At 43.5% G+C, this 26,217-nt stretch overlaps 1 protein-coding gene across 1 annotated transcript in view; it reads right to left on the bottom strand.

The window, feature by feature from the left end:
• The window catches only part of LOC133104222 (acyl-coenzyme A synthetase ACSM5, mitochondrial-like), a 38,306-nt gene that overhangs the window by 5,756 nt on the left and 6,333 nt on the right, over positions 1 to 26,217 (bottom strand). Inside the window, 4 exon segments of the mRNA XM_061209862.1 lie at positions 4,909 to 5,028; positions 6,092 to 6,141; positions 6,144 to 6,190; positions 6,311 to 6,502. Coding sequence (XP_061065845.1) covers positions 4,909 to 5,028; positions 6,092 to 6,141; positions 6,144 to 6,190; positions 6,311 to 6,502 — 409 coding nt within the window.

Genomic DNA, 26,217 nt, shown 5'->3' with positions numbered 1-26,217 from the left:
AATGATCCTTTGATATCCTTTATTTGCTCTGTCTCTGATGGTACTAGAGCTGATTCTGGAAACACTGATCATCTGTCCCTATTGGATTGGCCACCAACCTCCTGACGAGCAAAATCTCCACCTGATATTGGCAAAATGCACAGGGCACCTCCCATCAAGATTCAAATAGACCCCTCAAAACCTCTTCCCAGAATTAATCAATATCCAAAAGTAAAGAAGCTCTTCAAGGCATAAAAAGTCCATAATAGAAGATTACAAGGCTCAAGGCCTCATTATCCCTTGTATTAGCCCCTGTATACTTCTATTCTAAAACTTCTACTTTACCAGTGAGAAAACCTAAAGGCTGAGGGCAGAGATTTGTCCAGGACCTCCGAACAATAAACAACATTGTTATCCCTCAATACCCTGCTGTTCCTAACCCTCGTTACTACTAATATCCATTCCCACTGGAAGCAAATTCTTTACTATTTATGCAGTTGATTCTTTAGTATTCTAGTTGATGAACTAGCCAATACCTTTTGCCTTACCTAGGAAGAAAAACAATTTACCTGGACAGTAATGCCTCAGGGTTTTATTGAGAGTTTGTCACAAATCCTGAAGGCTGATCTGGATGATATCAAGTTCCCTAGAGGTTCTGCTTTGCTGCAATATGTGGATGGTTTGCTTCTTTGCTCGCCTTCTCCAGTCTCTTCAGAGGAAGACAGCATCCACTTGCTAAACCTTTTAGCCTTAAAGGGACTTAAGGTTGCCAAGTGAAATTTGCAGTCCACCCAGATTTGTGTTTGATACTTAGGAATCTGATATCAAAGCAAAGGCTACACTTAGATTCATATAGACTTCATAGTGTCCTAAGTTTCCCAAAACCTAAAACTAAGTGCCAACCGTGAGGTTTTCTCAGGCTAGTTAGTTATTGCTGAAATTGGATTCCAAATTCCTCTCTTAAGACCAAGTCTCTGTATGTTTTACTAAAGAATAACAAACCTGGCCCAATTTTATGGAAAAAACAAGATGGCACAGACTTCGAAGCCTTAAAGGAGAGTTTGATGAACTCATCTGCCCTTGGGCAATCCAATTATCAGAGTCCCTTTTTCCCTTTTGTATATGAAGAGGAAGGGAATGCCCTTGAGGTACTCACTCAAAAACATGGAGACCATCATCAACCCATAGGGTATTATAGCCAGCAACTGGACCCTGTGGCATGGGGATAACCCCCTTGCCTTAATGCTGTTATGGCCACTGCCCTTTTCATTAAGGCCACCACGAAAATCATTGTGAGATTCCCTTTAACCATTTTTGTACCTCATGCAGTAGAAGCTCTCCTGAATTTCCATCATACCCAACATTTCTCAGTCAGCCACCTCACCTCCTATGAAGTCCTTTTGTTAACTGCTCCTCTCATACCTCTTTTACATTGTAGTGGCTTTAATCCAGCTAGTATTCTCCCCTCCGTCACCAGTGATGTCCTTCATGACTGCGTAACACTGGTGAACCACCTCCTGACTCTTCATGGTGATCTACAGGAAACGCTACTGGGTAATGTTGACTTCTCATGGTTCACTGGTGGTTTTTATTTAAAAGGTGGCAATGGCAAACATTGTGCTAGGCACGCTATTACAACTCTTTTTGATGTTGTTGAAGCAGCATCTTTACCTATGGCTACTTCTGATCACAGGCTGAATTATATGCTCTTACAAGAGCGTGTACTTCAGCCAAGGACAAAACTGTCAATATTTATACTGATAGTAGATATGCTACTCCATAGCTCATGATTTTGGAATATTGTGGAAGTAATGTGGCTTCCTTACTTCCACCAGAAATAAAATTTAAAATGGCCCCTATGTTCAGGAATTATTGAATGCAACACTTTTACCTGTTGCTTTAGCTATTACTAAGATTCTGGGGGCATTCTAAACTTGACTCTCTGGAAGCAAGAGGAAATCACTTTGCTGATACTTCTGCAAGAAATGTTGCCCTTAAAGGGACCAACAGCAGCCAAACTTCTGTCATGGTCCAAAGGGATATTTCCCCAAATGATAATTTAGAAAAACTGGCTACAGAAACCAAATAATTGGCCTCATAAAAGGAAAACAAGATTGAAATTTCAAGAATTGTTGGTTTGATAAAAAGAGAAAGCTCTGGTTTGGACCAAATGACAACCCAGTCCTACCAGAGACTCTAAAATTCCTACTCCTCACCACTGTACATGTATTAAACCACTGGTCTACTAACAAAACAGTAGCCTTCATGAATCAATACTGATGGGGAAACATTGACAAGGCTGAAGAAAAAAAAGAAAAGGCCTACCTCACTTGTTCTTCTTGTCTGAAGTACAACCCAGGAAAGCCTGTTCATATTGCTCCTGGACATTTTAAACTGCCTAATGTTTCATTTGAGGTCTGGCAAATGGATTTCATACAACTGAATCCATCTAATGGATATAAGTATGTTTTCATCATGGGCTGTATATTTCACACTCTACTGAAGCCTTTTCTTGCAGACAGGCTACCGCCTTTTCTATGGCTGATATAATAGGAAAAGATTATCCTACCTGGGGAACACCTCCGGAACGTCACAGTGATTGAAGAACCCATTTTACTGGCCAGGTACTTGAATAAGTCTGCACTCTTTGGCCAGCTTTACAACACTTTCACTGTGCTTACCACCCTCAAACTTCTGGTTTACTCAAACACACTAACGGCATTATTAAGAATCAGCTGGCAAAATTTGTAGAGGCCTTCCAAATACCTTGGCCAAAAGCATTGCTGTTGGTCCTTCTAAATCTTAAATCCACTCCTTTTGGAACTCACAAGCTCTCACCCTTTGAGATAGTCACAGGCCACCAAATGCACCTGCCTCTTTTGACCGACAACTAATAAAAGGAGCGCTACTCCAACATTGCAAAGACCTAAGTGCTTCTATTAAAAATACCCACTTTTTGGTAGAGCAATCATTTCACAGTGAACTCAGGAAATGAGGATGTTGAGCATCACACCTTGCAGCCTGGAGATTTTGTCTATTGAAAAAGACACAGCCAGAAAAAGATTCTCTTCAACCTCACTTGAAAGGCTCCTTTCAGGTACTGCCAACCGACCCTGTGCTGCCAGACTCCAGTAACTAGACTCTTGGATTCATGGGACACAACTAAAGAAAGCACCAAACCCTAACTGGAAGTGCCCATCTGAGGGCCTGAAAGTAAAGATTTCTTGGAATTGAATCAAATGACATCTGATGAGAAAACTTTCCCAAGATAACTGGACCAGGCCTGGTGGAAGATTGTTCACCAAACCTTTGATGATGACATAACATTTCAAACGATCCTCAATATCTATGATCTTGGTAACATATGGGCTTAATAAATAAAAACCTCAATTGAAATAGAGCTGGAAGACCAGAAGGGGAAGCTCTCATGCCCTATGACAAGAGCAGAGCCCAATGGGAAGAAAAAGGACTTCCTCTTCTTGCCATTGAGCTCAGCCAATGAGAGACTTCCACAACTCAGCCAAGGAAAAGACACTATACTTTGAACTCTCAGCTCCTCCCCTGGATGCTTTGTTTACTATAGCCCTGCCAACTTCCTTTTCTCCTCTTCAAAAGAGTCCTCCTCTCCTTGTTGCAGGTGAACTTGCATATGGCTTGCCATGGTTGCAGACCCCGAATTGCAATCCTTTACTGATCTCAAATAAACCCATTTTTGATGGAGGAATAACTGACAGTCTATTTGTTTTGGGTAAACACCTTTCTCTCCCTTCCCTTCTATTTCCTTCCCCAGGTGTTGATCCCAAAGCACTCCCTAATAAACCTTTGCATGTTAATTTCCTTCCCAGAGTTCGCTTCTCAGAAAACCCACCTATGATAATTAGCCTGTGCTGACAAAGCATCAGTGAGAATCTGGGTTACATAAGAATCTGAGGGGTGTTAGGCGTAACGTGGTTGCTCTCACTTTCTACCCCAGACACAAAAATAATTTTTTCTTTCCCTGGAGCAAGGTTCTATTTTGTACCCACCTCCAAAAACTGGGATTCCCCTTCTGCATCAACCTCCATGCCTTAGTTCCCTGCCCCAGAGTAAAAACAGCTGAATACAGGTAGAGTGTATTCTATGCTATTTACCTTTTCCAGTAAGAGCAGTTCCTTTTTACTGTGGGGAGCCACCCCTTCCTCATTCAGTTCATGTCATGGGTGTAGGGCAGCTCTCTCTCCCATCTTTCCTGCACTCTCTCCAGGGCTGATCACATGACTCAGAACTGGCCAATCAGAGTGCCCATTCACCTGGTTACCAGGATTGGTTTAATCATGGGCACCTGACCTAAAGTGGTCCAATGAGAATCAAGTTGAAGAGTTTTGCTGGTGCCTTTGAGGGAAAAGATACTTTTTTTTCTACCAGGATTATCTAAGCTGATGAAACTGTTTGGATCTGCTGGGGGCTATCTCAAAGGGATAGCATTTTAAGAAATGAAGCCAATACAGAAAGAAGGAGAGTCAAGAGATGAAAAAGACATCCCTGATCACATCATTTGAATGACTGGTATCAGCCACAAGAAAGCTTCCCCAACCTTGGACTTTTCAGTTGTGTGAGCAATACACTTCACGCTGAATTTCTGTCACATGCAACTGAGAGAATCCTGAATAATATAGCAAGACCTCAATACCAAGAGTGGGAATATAGGCCAGGTATTGGCTAGAACTTTTTCCCATGGGAGAATATGACTTTCAATTCAGAATGAATTAAAGGCCAATTTTCAGGCATCTAGACAGTTACTGGATTGTCTTTTTGGACTTTCTTGGTCATAATCAGGCAGAACTTTAAAGTCTTTGTCCTCAGCCTGAAAAATAGAAATACAAGAGGAGAACCATCTTTCCTTCCCTAAGTAAGAGGGAGCATGGGAATCCAGAGATGCAGAGGCCTTACCTTCCTTGGGTACTTGTATGGGGCTGTCACTGACTTCACATGCTGCTGCAGCTCCTTGGTGAGCTCGTCCGGGTCATGGGACAGAAACTGTGGAGCCAGGGCCACAAATGCCTTGACTACCTACAGCAAGGATGAGGGCCAAGAGAGAATGATCAGAGTGCATCGCTGTCTCCTGGGATAATGGGAAATCAGTGCCAAGACTACCATCACAGCCACCACCTTTATATCCCCTCACTGGCACCTCCAGATATCTGGGGCAAGGGAAAGGGAGGAACTGCGGACAAGCATGGCCAAAGTTCCAACTCTCTCTCAAGTTGTTTACTGGTTGAGCAGGTAGGACTGTAGATTGAGACTAGGATCACCTCATATCCCAGGGACAGTAGAGAATGATGGGGGGGAAAGGGTTATAAGAGAAGAGAGGAAAATAGACTGGGGACAATAAACATAAATGATTTGTTTAACCTCTCCAAACTAGTTTGCTCACCTATAAAATAGAGATCCAATTGTCATACTTAATTAATGGGAAATAAAAAGAAATCATATATAGCATGGCTTAACTCAGTTCTTGGCACCCAGGGTTGGCACCCAGGTTTGGACCCCATTTGCCTAGTGGAGCCTATGATATTTCCCACACGTGCCAGAGGTATGATATTATCAATTTTCACCCTGCGGAAATATACCTGGACATCGACCCACATCTCTCCACCTTAACCTTTTCCTTCACATACACCAAGCTCCTTTAGATTTTATCTGGGCCTATTTCTCTAACCTTGGCATTATAGGGGTCTTTCTTCTTCCCCTGCTTTCACTATAAACCCCATGCCTCGAAGGCTCTGTCTCTTGGCTCAAATTCCTCCTCTGTTCTGGTCAGGTCAGATTCTGATTCAAATGCCAAACAACAGGATAGAATCCCTGAAGCCCCCAAATAGTAGACTTTATATGGTGCTTGCTACATGCCAGGCTTTGTTTCAAGCACTTTACAAATATTAACACATTTAATCCTCACAAAAACATTTCATCTTACATATGGTTAAACTGAGGCAGCGAGGCTAAGTAGCTTGCTTGCCCAAGGACACACAGCTAGTAAGCAGCAGGGCTAAGATTTGGACGCAGACTGTCCAGCCCCAGAGTCCATACTCTTAACTACCATCTGTACACCCCCAGGCTACTGCTTCCCCATCACCTCTCCTCAGATGGGCTCCGGGCTTCTTACTACAGCTGTCTCAACCACAGCGGGTGCTCCATCAGTGCATTCTCCACTTCTGAGGGCCCAATCCGGTACCTGTAGAAGAACCTGTCCTTCAGAGAAAACTGGACACTCAACCTCTAGCTCAGCCCAAAAGTCTAGAATCAGACAGATAAAGGACCAGATTACCCTTTCTAGCCCAGAAACCAAGCTTACCCATTGGAGTTAACGATATCATCTGCCCGTCCCATGAATTGGAAATATCCATCTTGATCCTTGATTCCCCAGTCTCCCAGCAGCCAAAAATCCCCTTTAATGATGTTGGCTTCTGTGTTCTCAAGATCGCCCTGGTGACCACAGAAAGACAGAGTCATTATACCTACAAAGCCTAAATTCTCTGCCCCAGGGCTGCCATGACCAGATGTGCAGACTGTTCATTTTACAACTTGAACTACTACACTTGGTGGGACTGCCCTGAACTCACCAACTTCAGCCCCCAGATGGAACTGGAACTTCTCCTTTTATTTTATTTCACACAGGGTCTCTCACCTACCCCCCTGGGTCCAGTCTGATGGATAATATTGATGAATTCATTCACCCATGCTCTAGGGCCTTTCCCCCAACTGATTCCACCTTCCCTTCAATCATCAGCCTAACCCCTGCTCCGCTCCACGACACCACTCAAGGGCACCAAGATTTATTAGACATTTTTCTTGGGTCTAGATTGTTAGATTTGAAAGTTCTAGAGATACACCAGCAAGCCACCAGGGCCTGAGTCAATGTGCATATTTCTATAATGGCTGAACCCCTCTGTTCAGCTGAGGCACTTGTTTATGAGCAGTGAGAAGGATTGAGATTTACCCCTTGATAGAGCATCTTTATATCTTGCTCAAGAGTAGGGGTGTGAGCTCCAGATTGAATGTTTGGTCACTGGGTTAAAAGGTGGCATAGGGAATTCGTAGCCTAGCTCCTTCATTTGGAAGATAGGGGTATTGAAGATCTGAAAGATCAAGAGGTAAGTCCAAGGTCACACAGCCATTACAGATGGCAGAGCTGAGACCAGGAGCCAAGTCTCTTGACCTCCAGCCTGACTTTCTCCTGACAACTATGCAGCCCCTGCTGGCATTAACTCTGGCTTTGGGTCAATCTGTTAACTCCTCTGAGGATGCCTCCTCTTTTGTTGAATGGGGAGAATCCTATGCCTTAACTACTTCAGTGGCATGTGAGAATAGAGTGGGACAATGGACAGGAAATGCTTGGAGAAGTGCACAGTGTAGCTGTGCCTTCATCTCTGAGGCTCAGTTTTCCTCATCTGTATAATGGGAATGATATTTTCAATCTACAGTTCTTTCATTTTACACACTTATGTACCACTGTTCTTAGTGTTTCACAAATATTAATGCCTTTAGATATCCATGATAATGCTATGAGATATTATAATACACATTTTACAGGTGAGGAAACTGAGGCATGAGAGATCAATAACTTGCTTAAGATCACACAGTAATTAGTGGAACAGGGTTTTAAACTCAAGTAATTTGGCTCCAAGGACTTCATGGGGTAATTGGAAGGATTAAATGAGTTTAATGTATGTGAACTGCTTTAGGAGAGTGCTTGCCATGTGGTACACTTGCAATAAATGGCAGCAACTATTACTATTGGATTTATTATTTACTTTATTATTTAATCATCTTGGTGTCAGAAGGTATGTGTTTGAGGTCTTCCCTGCCCATTGTTCACTGTAGTGGACTTGAATGAGTCTTGTAACCTCTGACTTTACCATCCTCACCCATATAGTGAGGCAGTTGGATTCAAGGATCACCTATTTTTAATATTCCAAGATCTGAAGATAGGACTGCTTCCAGCTTATGGTGAAATCTCAGCGTGAAGCATCTTGCATGGCTCTAAAGGAGGTCAATGGCATAGAGCAGGGGGATGGTACTTTAGGGAAGGGGAAGGGCTGCCCTTGGGAGAATGTTGCTATATATAGTTCAGGGGCAATAAGCTTTCTGTCATAAAACAGCTCTTGGGGGCAGAAAAGGGTTACTGGAGAAAGATAATTCTTCAAATGGAATCTTAATGAGAGGCTAAGAAAGGCAGAGTGAATAGTCAGTCTTTTCTCTAGGCAGAGTGCCCATTCTCAGATGCTGAACACCCCTTGTCCCTATTTCTTACCAATGCCTCTTGGTAGGTAGGTAACTCTGGGACTCCCCTCACCCCTCTCAGAGTCCACTATCCCACTAGGAGACAGAGGGGGATGAGCATGGCTTCCTCACCACATTCCTGGTTTAGGAATTCCCACATCACTCTCTTTCTCTGATGTCTCAGGTTGGAGTCTTTTTGACAATCCCTGCCTAGCAGTCATCCTGCTTGCATGCCCCTCATGACAAGGACACACAGCTTTCTGAGAAGACTGACTCAGTCTTTGGCTGGTGCTGGTTTAATAAGAGAATGCTGATTTTCTTTTATTAAACCCAAATCTACCGCCTCTATGACCCCAACCCACTAGTCCTTGTTTCACCGTGGGAGGTGACAACAGAGCATGTGCAGTATTTGCAGGCCAACTGTGTATCAGCTGCCTGGGGGGATTCTCAGATTGCTCCACTAGCCTCCTGGGCCCTTCTTTTTTTTTTAAATGTTACAATTTAGTTTAACACGAATTTGCATATTCACAACCTTAATTATTTTTTATTTATTTATTTATTTTATTATTTTTGGCTGTGTTGGGTCTTCGTTTCTGTGCGAGGGCTTTCTCTAGTTGCGGCAAGCGGGGGCCACTCTTCATCGCGGTGCGCGGGCCTCTCACTATCGTGGCCTCTCTTGTTGCGGAGCACAGGCTCCAGACGCGCAGGCTCAGTAGTTGTGGCTCACGGGCTTAGTTGCTCCGTGGCATGTGGGATCTTCCCAGACCAGGGCTCGAACCCGTGTCCCCTGCATTAGCAGGCAGATTCTCAACCACTGCGCCACCAGGGAAGCCCCTGGGCCCTTCTTTCTGCCAAGCCCACGTTCTCTTGCTTCTACCCTATGCTGCCTCCACGGAAGATAAACATCTCGTTCACAGCACAGTGCCTGACACATAATAATTGCTCAATACATATTTATTGAATGAATGGATGAATTAGTGAACTCAGCCAAATTTTCCAACTCTGTGCCTCTTCTCTGCCCCATTACCTTCTCCATGCCAGCCCAGTGATTTATCACATCACTAGCAAAGTTAAATTTGGCAGGAATTTCCTGGTGGCCCCATGGCAGCGATGCCGGTTGCCTGGTATGAATGTGGACAGTGCGACTGGATATCTGAGTCCCCCATAGGATGCAAAGCCCCTGGAGTTTCTGCAGCCAATGCATGTTCAAACCTGTGAAGGAAAGAAAAAACAGAGGTGAGTCTTTCTGTACAGTCATCAGTTGCTTCAGGAGATTCATCTCAACTTTACAGGGTTCTTCCAGAAATTAATTTGTTGTGGTTATGAGTGAATTGGCAGTCAGCATCCATCTCAGTCGCCTTCTGATGTGCCATTCTCCAAAAGCACAACACCTGCTCTAAATCCTATTTCTCTAACACCTCTGACAGTTTTGTGAACATCCAATTCCATGTAATAAATCCTTTTGTGCTTAAAACACAGTGGTGTGGTAGACTGAATTGTTGTTACCAACAACTCCCTGAGGTAGAATTATATGTATGTTCTCATTCATTTTCACATGACTTGCCCAGTGCATTCTGAAGAAGAGTGTATATGTGCCTCTCATTGACTTTGGCTTGTCCGTAGGATATGCTTTGGTCAGTGAGATATGAGTGGGTGTGATTGTGTGGTTGGTCAGAGACTCTTGCATTTCTGCCCTCTGCCACGAGAGTAGCATGTCGCAGATGGGCCTACCTCCAGCCTGGGTTCCAGAACACACGTGGAGTAGAGCTGAGCCCAGCACAGCCACAGATAATCCCCAGACTCATGGGAAAAATATGTATGGTTATGAGCACCTGAGATGTTCGGCATGCTTGTTATTATAGCAAACGTTGACTAATACAAGTAGCATCTATTTCCTTCCACTGAGAATACTATGCATTTAGCACACAGGACCTAACATACAGTATCACTTTAGAAATTATAACTTGTGATTATCATTTCTATCTCTGCATTGTTTCCAGGGAAAGTAGTTCAAAGGCTACTGGTCTCTGAGTTCCAACATGTGCACCCTGATGGGAGTTGCAGAATTTAAGTCTAATGACCTTTGACTCAAGCAATCCAGCCAGGAGTCCCACCAACTGGCCAGATTCCCATTCCCTGTTGTTTGGGCAGCAGCAGTCAGAATGCTTAAGGTCTCTGACACTTGGGATTCCTCTCCTATTTTCTAAAAGGATAAGGAATGAAGATTTCCTTACCAGCTCCTACGCAGGAATATTTATTGCCTTTCTACTTGCTGATCTCTCTCTCTTCTGTGGCTGGCTCTTTCTCATTCTTCTGGCCTCACCTCCTCTGAGAGGCTTCCTTCCCTGACCACCACCCAACTCCCATCCCACTTTGACCGCCCTTCTCCCAGCCACCCCAGTCCCTCCCTTTTGCTGTGCTAAACACTCCTTTTTCCTCTGCCCATTGCTGCCTCCTCACTAAGACCTGGAAGACCTGTCTCGGCCCCTAGAGATGGCAGACTGCTTTTCCCTGTGGATTGTCACTCTCCTTGCTAGCCCTGACTTCTAAAGATTGGTTAGTGCCATCGTGAGGCATGACTTCCTCTGCCAATTCCTAACAATGTGCTCGCCTGCCAAGTCTTTTCAGGAGGTCTCTCTGGAGATCTCTTGGTCTACTCCCTCCTGAGCAGACAGTGCCAGAACCCCTGCAGCCTTGGAGGAGGGCACAGCTAATCAAGCGGATAGCTCCAGGATCCCTGCAACCTTCAAAGAAGGCACAGCTAATCATTAACTGTGGACAATCCCCAAGCGTAACTTGGGGTAACATCAGTCTTCCTAGCTGTGTTTATGGATTGCACATCCCTACAGCCTTGGGGCCAGCAGGAACTGTTCTTCCAACCCAGGGGGCCAAAAGGAGATTTATGTACAAGACTGACAGCAGGTTCGTGCTCCGACCAGGAAGGGAGAAGCAGAGCTCATATTGGCTTGATGTACATCCTGTCCTCTCACTTCCTTTAGCCCTTTCCTCCACCTGATTTCCCTCTTGCTCTCAGTCTCTTTTAATGATTCCTCCTCATTTCCTTTATTCACACTCACTCCATACATGATCTCATCCAGTATCGTAGCTCGAACCCCAGCTGCCTTGCCGATGACCATACACGTGTCTCCAGCCTGGATCTCTCTCCTGCACCCTAATCAGTTTGACCTCTCCCCTCAGATGTCTAACAGGCCTGTCAAACATGCTTTGCCCAGAGCTGAGCACCTGATCTTCTCCCCCTCGGTGAAGCATCCCACTCCGCCTGCCCTCTTGGCCATCTCAGTGAACGTTACCTCTTACGCAGCTCTTTTTGAGTCACAGGGTCAGAAAAACAAAACCCTTTCCAGATCATTGAGTGGATAATATAAAAACTCAGAGTGGAACAGTAACTTGCTTAAGGCCACACAGAAAATCAGTCTCAGGCCCAGGCCTGGAACCCTAGCCTCCGGAAGGGTGGCTCATGCCCAGGCTGCTGACTTACAGTGGATCCTCAGGCACCAAGATTAGAGCTGGAAATCAGAGGGCTCTAAGCTGCTGAGACAGACTGTGTTCCAGGAACACCCACCAGAGGAAAAGTATCTCAGGCCACCTTGGCTCCTGTATCCTCGCAGATGGGGAAAGGACCCCTGATGCCACAGCGCTTCCCAGCCTGCTCCCCTGCACGCCGTGCCCACTCTTAGAGAGTTATTCCTTCGATGTGTTGGCCACCAGCCATACATCTGCTAAAAGAGCCCCATGACAGGCAGGAATGGGGGGTCCCTAAAAACAGATGTCTCTGTTAGAAGCTCACAAGCCAAGGGCAAGACGAGGGTGTTGGTTACCTGGCAGTGACTAATTGCTGAGGGCACGAGTGGCAGAGACCCACATTAGGGGACATCTACGGAAGCCAGAAGGGCTTAAAGATCCTAGAAGCCAGGGTCCAGGGTCTGGCGAGAGAAGAGAAGAGATATATCTGGAGAGGATACCCGAAGCAATTTGCTTTTCTCTGGGCAACCCTAGAAATAATACGCTTGAAAAACCTGTTTATGTAGAGCAGCACCTGTGTCCTGGGAAGAATTCCGGATGCTTTCTGGAGAAATTCATAGAATTTCACCACCTAGCCCCTCCAGTCCTAAAAGTATCCATCCTTTCTTAAATACACCTGCAAAAGGTATTTCTGAATGTCTCAAAATCACACAGTCATGAGACTCAACTCTCTTCTAGGAAGTTCTCCCCAATGTCTGCCCTAAATCCCTCTTGCTGTCACTGCTCTGTGCCCTCTCACTACCTACTGACAGAGAGGGTTCAGAGAACCAAGACCATGAGGACAGCTGTACAAGTCCTTCCCTTCTTTCCAGTCACTGCCTTTATTTTGACCTATTTGCCACAAAGAGTAGGAGAATACCTAGAGTGGAGACCTAGATCTTGAAGAATAAGACACCTGAGTTGCTGTCCCTGCTAAGGCTCTGTTTAAGAAATAGTTGAAAATGCTTGGAAAGGGAGATGAGGCTTTCTGAAGGAATTTGGTGGCAAGACATAAGAATTACCTCCTTGTCAGTTCTTGGAGTCTCCTGAGAATCTCAGGTTCTCTCTGGGTCTACCAGGAGTCCTGAAATGGTCAGCTATTTCTCCTGTTGCCTCCTCTCCTTTTAAAGGCTCCCCACTCCGTCTTGGGTGTCTATCAGAGACATCAAGGCCTCTCACCTCTGCCTCATTTACTTCCGTGGGTTGAGGAGGGATTTCACCTTGTCCCATCCATTCCTCCTCACTGCTGCTCTGAGTGCCTTAAATGCCTCTCTGCCTGAGATTGGATTTGTGCTTTCTTCTGTACCAGTCAGCCCCTCTTCTGTGTACAAATACCCTCTGGTTCTTCAGCTCCAGTGGTTGGCAATCTCTTCATCCATGACTATACAGTAGGATTCATGGTTAAGTATCGGGGGCCTGAAGTTTGTCTAGATTTGAATTTGGCCTCCTCTATTACTGAATTGTGTGCTCTTGAAGAAGTTATGTTACCCTTGCCACACCTCAAGCCTCAGTCTTCTCATCTGAAAATGGGGGATAATTCTAAAATACCTCTTAGACATGTGAGGATTGAACTTGATAATGCACATCAAGCATCCAGCACATGAACATGTTTACAACACTTCTAGTATCAGAAATTGCTAACTTCAGCTGCTTCTGGAGAGGGGAGCTAGTTTGACTTTGAAACAGGTCAAAGTGTCTTTTTTTTAAACTTATTCAAATTTGAATTTTTATTTACTTAAAAGTTTTAATAGTTAAAAAATAAACCAAATGCATAGCACATAGTAAGCACTTAGTAAATCACAATGGGAGAGATTTGAAGGGGAGTCTTTGGACTTAAATTCACACAGCAGCCTGGGCAGGGGGCCTGGGGTCATCAACCTTCCTGCAGATCATGTGGGTGCAGCAGATTTGAAGAATGAGGGTCCTGATCCTGGGAACAGTAGTTAGGGTCCCACGAATGGAAGGGAACCTAAGAAAAAGTCATTTGTCCTCCCAGAAATGGAGGCAAAAGACCCACCCGATAATTTGGTTTAGGCGTTCTGGAGCCAAGTTCCCCATGATGAGCCATGGAACACTGTCTTCCCGGGAAATATCTGTCCCTGTCAATTAGTCAACAAATATTTATTGACTGCTGCTCTCAGATGGACACAGAAGTAACCAACACAGCTCCCTCCCAGTGCGGAGGTGAGACAGCTAATAACATGTAAAATTGTTAAGTTCATTTTAGATACTGTTAAGGATAGGTCAGAGGTCAGATAGGTCACACCTCTACTCAGCACCTACCAGTGAATCCCAATTTCATGCAAAAGAAATGTCAAAGTGTTTACCACACCATCCAAGGCCCCACATGGTCTTCATACACACTCCCATCCTCTGGCTTTATGTTCTGTCCATTTACCACTCACTGCGAAAGAGCCCCGTTGACCTCCTGTTCCTTGAAGGCACGTTCTGCCTCAGGACCTTTGCATTTGCTGTTTCTTCTCAGACTACTTTTCTCTGGTATCTGTGGATAACCCCCTTCCTCCTTCAAATCTTTGCCAAAGATTTTTGTCACATTCTTTGTTACCTTGACCACCTACTTCAAATTTCCATCCACTGGTTCTCCCTCCCCACATTTACGCAGTACTATTTTTTCCTTAATACTCATTGCATTCTATCGTATTATAGAATTTACTTACACATTATTTTTTATCTGTCTCTTTCCTTTAGAATCTAAGCTACATGAAGACAGAGCTCTTTGCTGTGTTTTGTTCATTGATTTAGTTCAAGAACTCTGTAAAATATCTAGCACCGAGTAGGTGCTCAGTAAATATCTGGATTAGTAAATAAGGGCTATGAAGAAAAACACAGACTGACGTGTAGAAAAAACACAACACATGCCTTGGGTAAGGCAGGGCTGGGGAAGAGGAGCAGCTCTAAGCTGGATTTAGGTTTTGATTTAGTTTGGACTAAACATTTTAATACCTGAAAATGAGGCTTGAGAAGGAATAAAAAGATAAGGAATCTGCCTGAGGATATACAGTCCTTTGGGTGAAGAAGAGAGAGAAGACATAGTGGCACTGAATATTAGTGACAGGAGTAAAAAATAGAGCTATTTTCTGACAGTAGCCCATCAAGCCCAGCCCACTCAACGTCTCCATCATTTCTGCCACCATCGGGTTAGGTAGGGTATCCTGGGATCTCCAAAAAGTTCCTAACATGGGGATCCAGGGGAGCTTTGCAAAAGAAATGACTTTAAAAGCTGAGCCACATGAGCGGCTAAGTTGAACCCTCAGGCCAGGAAGATGCAAAGTTGAAGAACAACAGGAAGTTCAGTAGGAAAAGGACAGGGGCAGAGTCCAAGAGGGCAGACTGTTAAAGAGAAAAACCACAGGCCCCAAATGGTATCACTTGTGTTAAAGCCATGATACCAAACTTAGATTTAATACCTGACCAAATTGCAGTTTCAGCCTTCACCAGAAATGTAATCTTAACCAACCAGTTTGGAATTTTCTTAGTAGCACCAATGAGGTAATCCCCTGGGCCCCCTCTACCCTCCAAAGGAAGAAGAGGCATCTGCATGATAAAACCCTTGCCCTTGCCTTTCCTTCTCCACCCAAAGAAGATGCCCTGGCCTAAAAATAATCCTTTCTTTTCTTTTGCTAATAGCTCCCTTGCCCCACCCTTCTTCCTTAAAAACTTTCTATTTTGTGCAACCCTGGGAGCACCCTCGAGGTTGCTAGACGAGACTGCCCTGTTCATAAATCATTGAATAAAGCCAATGAGATCTTCAAAGGTACCTGGTTGAATTTTGTTGTTTAACAAGAATTTAGAAATCTTGTTTTCCCACTGGAAAGGTTGGAAGGGGTCTTGGTAGGGTCTCCAGCTCCTGACAGAAAAAGGGGTGGAGACCCAGGGAGGAGCTGCTATGCAAGTCCCCACTGGCCTTCAGTCTCTTTATCTGTTAAACGGAGATTATAATACTTTCTTCTTAGGAGATTATAATACTTTCTCCTTAGGAGATTATAGTACTTTCTCCTTAGGAGATTATAATACTTTCTCCTTAGGAGATTATAATACTTTCTTCTTTGGAGATTATAATACTTTTCTTCTTTCTTACTTCTTATAATACTTTCTTCTTATAATAACTAGAATTAGATCGGATCAGTTTTCCCTAAAGTGGACTTTGCAAGGTGATTTTAGATGTGCAGTTTTCATGTTCATGATTATTTTGATGCGCATTAGAAAAAAGTTAACTGAACTACAGAATCCTCTTCCAATGCATATTATATTGCTTAGGGTTTAGATATTTTCTTTGAAAGGTGAGCTGATTTCCAGCACAGATGGTGTGTGGCTACAGCTACAGTCCTGATGGTAGAATGGGAGTGAGTAAAGGTTGAGGTGAGTATTTCAGCAGAGCTTGTAGCACAAAGCACAGTGTGGAATAAATTGCCAATAAAGTGACAGCACTTGTCATTGCTCTCACTACCAGTGACTTCTGGGTCTGGGTGTGCTGGGGGCTCCCTATGGTAATGCAGCTGAGAGCCTTGCTTTTGACTTTTTGGAGCAGAACCGGGCTGAGGTGAGTGTGGCGGAGTTGGCTGGGGAGTCCGGTGTGTTGCGGGGTGTGGAGGGGAGTCCTAACGGGAGAGAAACTGGGTTCCCCCCCCCACCGCTTTGTTATCTTTGCCTCGTTCTGACTGAAGTCCTAGGTGGAGAGCTCTGATTATAGCTGGAAAACAGGCTGGTTGAGCCCAGGGCAGGGAGGGGGTCCAGAGAACATCAGCCCTGCAGGCAAGGAAGCTGAGGCTTAGAGAAGAAAGCAGTGTAACCACAATGACAGAGACGGTAGGTGCCACTTCCCCAGGTGTCATTTCCATCCAAGCCCCTGGCTTTCGGGGAACTGACATTTTGGAGACTCATTAGGAATTCCAGCGGCACCCAACACAAGACAGCCTCGGCTCAAGAGCACTGGTGATGTTGAGCTGGACCTGCATGTTCTCCTTGCCTCTGGTGCCCCCTCCTGTTAGGTATTGGGCAAATCACCAAAGTCCTCTGAATTTCCACCTTTGTAATAAAGCGAATTTGCCCAGTCTAGGAATGCCATAAAGACAAAAGACATCAAGAACAAGTAAATCACTTTGACAAGTTTTTTTTTTTTCTTTTTAAGGACTAGTGTAATTTTAGGAGGTACATTTCTCTGCCATAAACCTTCAGTGGCTCCCTTGCACTCACAGGAGAAAAACAAAATTCCTAAACCGCGCCATCCTGAATCAGTCGTGAAAAGTGACGCACGTGTGGATGGTGGAGCTGGACCACCTGGCTTTTAATTCTGGCTCTGTGAGATACTGGCTGTGTGAACTTCAGCAAATTGCTTAACCTCTCTGTTCTATCTGTAAAATAAAGCATGTTGCCCACCATCCAGTTCTACAAGAATCAAGTTATTAGCCGCTGCAGTTGCTGACCTATAGTACACACTGAAAGGAATTCAGAGTGAAGATCAGGATGAGACATTAACAGCCAATAGGCCCTTAGATAGTTAGATATATTTCGGGAGAAATTCTTATGAACCCAGATCCTTGCATCTTCCCATACTTAGAAAAGCACTAAAATCATTAAATGGGATATCTGTTCCTCGTGACTAGCAGCAATCTTCTGCTGAGATATGCGCTGGCGTGCACACACCCCTTCACCAAAATCACACACATACTGACCTCCTCAACCTCTTCTGAGCAGTTCCTCTGAGCAATCTGAGAGACTGTCCACTCGGCTATAGCCTCAGTAAGTCCCCAAATAAAACTGGAACTCAGGGGCTTCCCTGGTGGCACACTGGTTAAGAATCCGCCTGCCAATGCAGGGGACATGGGTTCGAGCCCTGGTCTGGGAAGATCCCACATGTCGCGGAGCAACTAAGCCCGCGAGCCACAACTACTGAGCCCATGCGCCACAACTACTGAAGCCCGTGTGCCTAGAGCCGGTGCTCCGCAACAAGAGAAGCCACCACAGTGAGAAGCCCGTGCACCGCAACGAAGAGTAGCCCCTGCTCGCAGCAACTAGAGAAAGCCCGCGCGCAGCAACGAAGACCCAATGCAGCCAAAAATAAATAAATAAATAAATAAATAAATTTCAAAAAACAAAAACCAAACAAACAAAAAAACTGGAACTCACAGCTTTCATGTGCATTTTTATTTCGGTCAACATATCTATAAAACGAGGGTGTTATCGGTACCTGTCCAACAGGACGGTTGAGAGTTAAAAAATTTAGAATTGTGCTGACTGTGAGCTGTTTTTAGAAACACAAAACCTGTCTTTCCCACCCCAAGCCCTTTGCACATGCTGTATCCTTTGTTCAGAAAGCTCATCCCCACTTTCCTTACTTAGTTTACTTCCACTTTTCCTTTGATACCGGCTTACTGGGGACTTCCTTATGGAAGTCTCCTCTGATACCCTGAGTCCCCCTCAGTCTCAATCAGTCCCCTCATCTGTGTTTTAACTGTACTCTTTGCTTCATGACATTTATCACAGTTGTGCCTTATTTGCCTTATTCTTTGATGAATAATATCAACCTCCCCATTAGACTGTAAACTCCACAAGGGTAGTGTCATGGGCCACATTATGTCCCGTCAAAATTTATATGTTGAAGTCCTAACCCCCAGTACCTCTGAACGTAGCTACATTCACAGACAGGGCCTAGAGAGATGATTAAGTTAAAATGAGGTCATAAGGGTGGGTCCTAATCTAATACGACTGGTGTTCTTATAAGAAGAGGAGATTAGGACACAGACATGCACAGAGAAGGGGCTATGTGAAGACCCAGGAGAAGATAGCCATCTACAAACCAGAGAGGCCTCAGAATGAAACCAACACCACCAACGCCCTTGATCTGGGATTTACAGTCTCAAGAACTGAGGGAATAAGTCTCTTTCATTAAAGCTGCCCCGTCTGTGGTACTTTGTTATGGCAGCCTGAGCAGACTAATACAGGAAAGGACTGGTTTGCTTTGCTTATCACTGTGTTCCCCGAGCCCGGGACGGAGTAGGCACTCAATAAATATTGGTCGATGAGTGAACGGAAGTGCTAAGAGTCGGATAAGCAGCACTGGGTTCAGTTTCCATCTGCTTCTTTTCTGCATGGCTGGTCTCAGCTGCCCAGAGTCACCCCTCTCTGTTTCTGGGCTTCTGAGACATGGCTTCAGGTCCCTGTATCTTTCCTGGGTGAGACATAACACACTAGTATTTGGAGTTGATGTATTGGTATGTGGAGGTAGGACAAGACATGAGTCAGAGTACGGTATTGGGTGATTATTTCTTTAAAATAATTTTTTCATTAAAAGAGTTAAATATACTTACTGAGAAAATTTGGAAAATAGAGAAATGTAGAGGAAAGGAAAAATCTATCATCCATTATTTTCAATACTCAGGAAAATTACTATTAACATTTTAGTGTATCTCCCTCCAGTCTTTTTTCCATCTGTAGATTTTCCTTTACATTTCCAAGTTGTGGTTCTCCACTATACATATATTATTTTTATTCTGATTTAAAATTAATTTAGCTCGTTTTCCCCAACACGTGTTTTTAATGACCACATAATATGTTATTGAGTTAACCTACCACAATTTAGTTAGTCATTGCCCTATTAGTTAGGCATTAATTTTTTTTTCCATTTTTTTTCACTGTTTTAAACAATGCTACAGGAAACATCTTTTGAATACTTTCTTTTGTAGTGATTCCCAAAGATGGAGTTTCTGAATTAAAAGGTATGACCAGTTTCTATGGCCCCGGATATGATTACCAAATAGCTTTATCAAAAGGGCCAAGCGATTACACTCCCACAGGCAGTGAGATCACAAGTGCCTCGATACTCTGGTGACCTGTCCTTTGGAAGGCCAGCTGAAAGCTCTTAGGAAGTAAGACCAATGGGCAGCTGCTGAGGATGTCTCCAAATATCCAGGGAAGTCAAGCCACCGAACACTTGCTAGACCAGGCAGTGGCTCTGAACTCTGGGTTCAGAAGAGAGCAGATGTTCTCTGCTCTCTTCCAGGGTCATCCAATGATTCTGGAGATGCTCATTTGGAAACTGAAAGCCTTTGATGTCTACAGGGTTGAAGGGATGATGCTCCAAGTGGGGACTAACCAGTGATCCCACCAATTCCTTTTAGAAGCTTCAGAGGTCCATGGGGCCTTTTGGGGGCTGCCTCTTATCTCCCCACTCTTGTCTTCTCAATTTACTCCTTTGGATCTTGCCAGAAACCGTCTTCGGCAGTTCTGAAACAAAGGCCATCTAGTGACCATAAAACAAAAACACTTTGAAATTATCATTTTACAGAAAGCCTTTCGACGTTTCTGGAAAGCCTCCATGATTCATGGTTTTCCCCAAACGGCAACAATGAAAACAGCTAGCCTGGAGCACATGCTCTTTCCAACAGTGTTTCAGTACCACCCACTGAATCTCCTTTATGTCAATTCTTAGAGTGGGAACACAATGTGCTATGGGGAAGGCCCAGTGAAGAAGCAGGGAGACAGGGCTGAAGCAGCAGCCAGGGTTATTCGTACCTTCATCCTCCCAGTGCCTGACCCTGAGTGGGAGCCCAGGGAGCATGTGCCCATTTGATTTCCCAGCTTATTAAGTCCTAGAACCCGCAGATGTTTACCTTTTCTGGGGTACTTGTACGGAGCAGTCACCCTTTTCACGTGCTCCTGGAGTTCCTGGGTTAGTTTCTCTGGATCATGCGAGGAATAGGCTGGAGAAAGGACTATAAATGCCTTTACCACCTGTTGGGAAAAACAAAAACAAACAAACAAACAAAAAACAAAGAATCAGCCTCATGTAACAACTCTTTTCTCCTTAACCTAGCCTTGTGGATAAGTGCTCACATTCACCAGCCCAACATGAAAGCTCTACCAGTGACTTGGACTCAGCCAGCAAATTGGATACCAATTTTTTTCTGTTGCCTGCTTTTCCAGGATCAACTATTAGGAGTTATGGCTTTTATGGAGTGATTTTAGAATCCTATTTTCCAAACTATTCCCCATACCTGAAATGACACTGTTAGAAGCCAACATGCTTCCCTTAAGATGCCAATACTTTGGAGACAGGAGATTCACAAACTCCTTAGGGTTCATTACTTATGGGTTTTCCTGACTAAGAAGGCAGCTAGATACAGGTTTGGACAGGCAGGGTTGGGGGAAAACGTGTACCACTTGCAAGGGGAGGTGGGTCTTTCTAAGACTGCATGTATGAGTGTTTGCAATCGGCAAGCATTTTGCTGCACAGCTGTTTCAGGCATCCAGAGGGACTTTCTGCACCTTGGCTCTCTCTGCCCACATCTTTCTTGCAGGTTGCCTCCTGCCAAGGAAGAGAAATAGTCCCAACCTCAGGTACAACAGAACATGGTTTCTGACAGGAATAGAAGAGTTCAAAGGCCAGCATACAACTCTGTCAACAACACCCTAAGTGGTGGTTCATTGTCTTTGCATACTTCCCAGTGGTGGGCGTCTCACTACCATTTCATATTCAGATAGATCTGGTTTTTAGGAAGGGCTTTCTCTTACTGCTAAAACTACCAAGCATTTATCGAACACTTTCTATGTGCCAGGCTCTGTTCTGAGCATTATACTTGGCTTAACTTTCAGCACACAGCCATTTGTCATAGCCCCAGTTAATGTGAGGCATGCAGGGCTAGGCATACTTTTCCAGGCACAATTTCTCTACCCCATAGATGGGATTCTCACCTCGCTCACTCTATATTAGTGGCCTCAAATTTAGTGGGCGTTGGAATCACTTGGCTAGGGGCTTCTGGTCAAAATGAAGATTCCTTAAGGCTGCATTCCCAGTCACTTTGATTCAGCAAGTCTTTAGGTCTAGAAATCTATATTTTAAACAAAAATCCCAGAAGACGCAGCTGTGAGCAGTCCAGGGCCCAGACTTTGCAAATCGCTCCTCTGCCCTGAGGCTTCTGAAAATGCAGCTTGATCTTGCACTAACTTTCATAAGGTAACTACTTTATACTTTAGGATTATGTTGGATTTACAGCCAGTGAAAAGTTCATAGGTCTGCCTATGAGCTTATTTCTCTCATACTGTCTGTTCTTCTGGGACCCACAGGAAGGAATTTGCATTTCTCCTGAGAAAAGCCATCTTATTAAATTTGGTCCATGTTTCTGACATATCAAGGTCACTTTAGATACTTACTTTGTCATCCCTCAAGTCAGTTATCCCCCCCAGGTTAGAGCCATCAGCAACCATGTTTGGTGTGCTCACTATATCTTTATCTGCAAATGGAAAAGGACATTTTATTGGACAGGATGGATGACAAAGCCAGCACCTGCCACTAACATCTCCCACCTAATAGCCCCTTTTGGACACAGTTCCATGCCCACTTGACACCAAAGTGTTGATATCGTTCCATGGTGCACCTCTAGAGCATATTTGTATCTCTAAAGACATGAGGGCAATGCTTAACCAAAAGGAATGTGTGTCTGTCTGATGGTGGCATTTCAGACTTTGCGGTACCTGGATGGGGTGAGATATGGGGGAATCTGGGCCTTCCAGCTTACTCTGCTGGGTGCTAATAGGCAAAGAACCAGGAAGTAATGCTCTTGATTGGACTAGTTACCTCCCCTCTGATGGGGTCCAGGCTGCTTGCTGACCACAGCAGACTCCAGGACGGCTGGGTGCTCAGCAAGTGCACTCTCCACTTCAACGGGCCCAATCCGGTAGCTGGAAGAGAAAAACAAACTCTTCCAAGTGTCCTCCCCTCTCCCATGAAGCTTCAAAGAGAGAAGGAAAGAGCAGACAACTTGACCTTGAGGAATTGATCACATCATTATTCCTTCCCATGAACCAAAAGTAGCCATCCTTGTCCATGTGGGCTCAGTCCCCTGTGATGTAGAAGTCCCCTCGTTCTGATGCTGCTGCCTTCTCAGAATTGTCCTGAAAGACACAGTGAGCCCATGAAGGGCCATCTGGGCACAGTCACTCAGGACACATGGCCTGAGCAGCCCCACGCAGAAGGCTGGGGACCCCTCAACAGGAAGTCCGGTGGCTAGAAGTCCCCACTGGACAGGGAGCCATGAATCTGTGGGTTTTCCCTCTTTTAACTGGAAGGAAGCTGCCAGGAAATGATTAAGGATAGCCGCCCACTGCCATCCGTAGAAGGGTCTAGGCAGCATACTTGCATGCAGGGGGGTGGGCACATGGCTATTGGCTCTGTTCTTAGGATAAAAGAGCACACTGATACTCTTTGGGCTCAGCAATCCCTGAAGATAGAAAGGGAGTGTCTGGCCAAGAGCAAGGGTAGGGGAAAGAGATGCAACGCCAAACTCTGATTCTCAAAGCTTTAAAGTAAAGCTACTGCTCAGTAAGAAAAAGAAACAAATTACTGGCACAGGCAGCGACACACATGAATCTCAAGAACATTACACTGAGTAAAAGAAAGCAGACACAAACAAATGAATACTTTGATTCCATTTACATGAAGTTCTTTTTTTAACAAAAGGCAAAATTAATCTTCAGTGACAACAAATAATTTAGCAATTGCCTGAGGCCTAGGGATTGACTGCAAAGGGGCACAAGGGAACTTTTTGGGGTGAGAAAAAATGTTCTATAACTTGATGTGGTGATGGTTACACAGGTATATACATTTGTCAAAAGTCATTGACCCATACATTTAACATAAGGGCATTTCATTGCATGTAAATTATACTTTAATTTTAAAAACGCATTCTGAAAAATAAAGAAAAAAGCTAAGCTGTCAATACCTAAAAATAAATCTAACACAAAATCTGTAAGAAGCACACAAAGAAAATGTAAAACTCTACAGAACATTAAAGAAGATATACATAAGTGAAAAGATACACTTAATATCATGAAGATGTTAATTCTCCCCAAATTGATCTATAAACAATGCATCTCCAACTAAAATGCTAACAGTTCCACAGAACTTGACAAATTGATTCTAAAGTGTATATGAAAGAACAGAGGACCAAGAATAGGTAAAATGTTTCTAAAGAAGTTAGTAAGAAGGAGAGACTTGCTCTACTAGATATTGAGACTTATGAATGTTTTTGTGGATAAGGCTCTATCTTTCTCAGGGTAATGACACTTGTTGTCAGGCTGGGCACTGGGAGATGTATTCAAAGTGCCCCCAGCAGAGCCAAGGCCCTCAGAAGGGAATGTGCTACACAAAGCTTAATAACCATATTCACCCCCAAATTGGGGGAGCTCTAAGCAGCCGTAGAAAATGAATTTTTCCCAAAATACTTAGTGCCACAAAAAAGACGCATGACATAACTTAATGTTAAAAAGTGCATAGTACAAAGTTGTGGTGTGGTGCCAATTATGTATGAAACTATACCTGAGGACCCTTTGCTTGCATAGATTTCATTTAAAAAATTTATCATTTCTGTATTATACAATTATATACCTCTTATAGCATAAATAGAAAATAAAGATGAAGGATGACAAAAGATCAGTCTCACTACTCAGATAATCAAGGCTAAAAATTTGATCTGTGTATGGGACCTTTTCATGACTTATCTGTGATTTTATGCATATACGCATTTGTGTGAATACAAAATATTCTATACATGTATTTCTACAATCCAATTTTACTTCAGTTAACAATCATGAACAATCATGAACATCTCCTCACAGGAGTAAAAAAGTGTAATGAAATATAAAATATTTGCATAATATTACCCTGTGTGGCTGTAATATTATTTATTTAAACACTTTCATGTTATTAGAAATTTGGATTCTTTTTCTTTTTAGTCCTTTCCCTTTCCTTTTCTTTTCTTTTTCTTCTTTCTCTCTCTTCTTTTTTTTAAATATACAATGCTGTAATATCATTTATATAACTAATTTCCCACTATTAGAAATTCAGAGAGTACCTCCACCTTTTTCGTCTGTTATAAACAACACTGTAATGAACATCTGTGCATTTGACAGTTTGTTTCCATAGGAAAATAAGTAGATTCCTTATACTGGGTATAAAATTGAAATAGGCACATTACTTTAATTGACGTGTGCAATCTCAGCTATATGGAGTGTATATGCTAATGAGGGGGCATGAGCTTACCTGGTCAGTCCTACTGACCACTCAGCATTCACAGAGCAACTGTGGCCTGACAATCTCTATTAATTTTCAATGTTCCATGATTCTCATGAAGAGATTTAATATTTTTTTCTTAGTTAAAAATGACCCAGAAAGAAAACTAACAGCTGGTGCTAGTGATGAAAAGAAAAAGTTGAAGAAAACAAAGGTTCTTTTTAGCAAATAACTTTACAACTTGACTCTCTCAATGGAATGATCACAGACCAGAGAGGCCCTGTATGTAAGCTCTATGAGGACAAGGGTCTTACCTTTCCTGTCCAGTGCTGTATACTTAGTGGCAGGAAGTAAGCACTCAGTGAATAAGGAATAAATTCTTCGGGAAAGTCAAGGATTTACTTTCACCTACAAAAGTGATTAGAAGAAAATACATTTAAATTTTCCCATTATCGCTGCTTGATGGGATTACTATGTTGTTATTGTCATTGTTTTGTAGGTAGATTTCTATGACTTTCAATAAAATACCATGAAAGATTATTTCTGTTGTAATCACAGAAAAGCCACAAAATACATATACAGCATTTCAAAAACAAATGGACTGATTTTTATCTGCTCCTTCCAATATTGTTGCTGATTGATGGCTTGGCATATACAGCAGATGGAGTTTCTATAAACCTCGGCTGCACGTTTGACTCACCTGGGGAGCTGACGCACATTCTCAGAAAGTTGGCTCTCACTGACGTGGAACTTGAGTATCAGGAATGTTTGAAGCTTCCCAGGTGCTTTGTACACCCATGTTCAATAGTAACATTACTGACAAGAGTCAAAAGGTGGTAGCAACCCAAGTGTCCATCAATGGATGAATGGATAAGCAAAATTGGTAGAGACACAATGGAATATTATTCAGTCCTAAAAAGGAAGGGAATTCTTACACAGGCTACAACATGGATGAACCTTGAAGGCATTATGCTAAGTAAAATAAGCCAGACACAAAAGGAAAAGTACTGTACAATTCTACTTTTATGAGGTTCCCAGAGTAGTCAAATTTCTCAAGACAGAAACTAGAATGGCTGTTGTCAGGGCTGTGGGTAGGAGGCAATAGGGAGTTTTTGTATAATGTGTACAGAGTTTCAGCATTGCAAGATGAAAATGTTCTGCAGATGGATGGTGGGGACAATTGCACAACAATGTGAATGTACTTAATGACACTGAACTATGCACTTAAATGGTTAAAATGGTAAATTTAATAGTATGTATAATTTACATACATACCATTTAAAAAAAACAAAAAAAACCCCCCAAAAAACCTCCAATGGCTTCTCACCTCACTTAGAGTAAAGCCCAAAGCCTTCAGATCCTTACCTGATTTACCCCCTTGTTGGCTCTTAACTTCAAATCCTGCCACTTTCACCCTTACCCACACTCCT

This window comes from Eubalaena glacialis, chromosome 13, assembly GCF_028564815.1.
Source record: "Eubalaena glacialis isolate mEubGla1 chromosome 13, mEubGla1.1.hap2.+ XY, whole genome shotgun sequence".
NCBI classification, from domain to species: Eukaryota; Metazoa; Chordata; class Mammalia; order Artiodactyla; family Balaenidae; genus Eubalaena; species Eubalaena glacialis.
The sequence above is the reverse complement of the archived record's forward strand: the minus strand, read 5'-3'. Positions and strand labels throughout refer to the sequence as shown.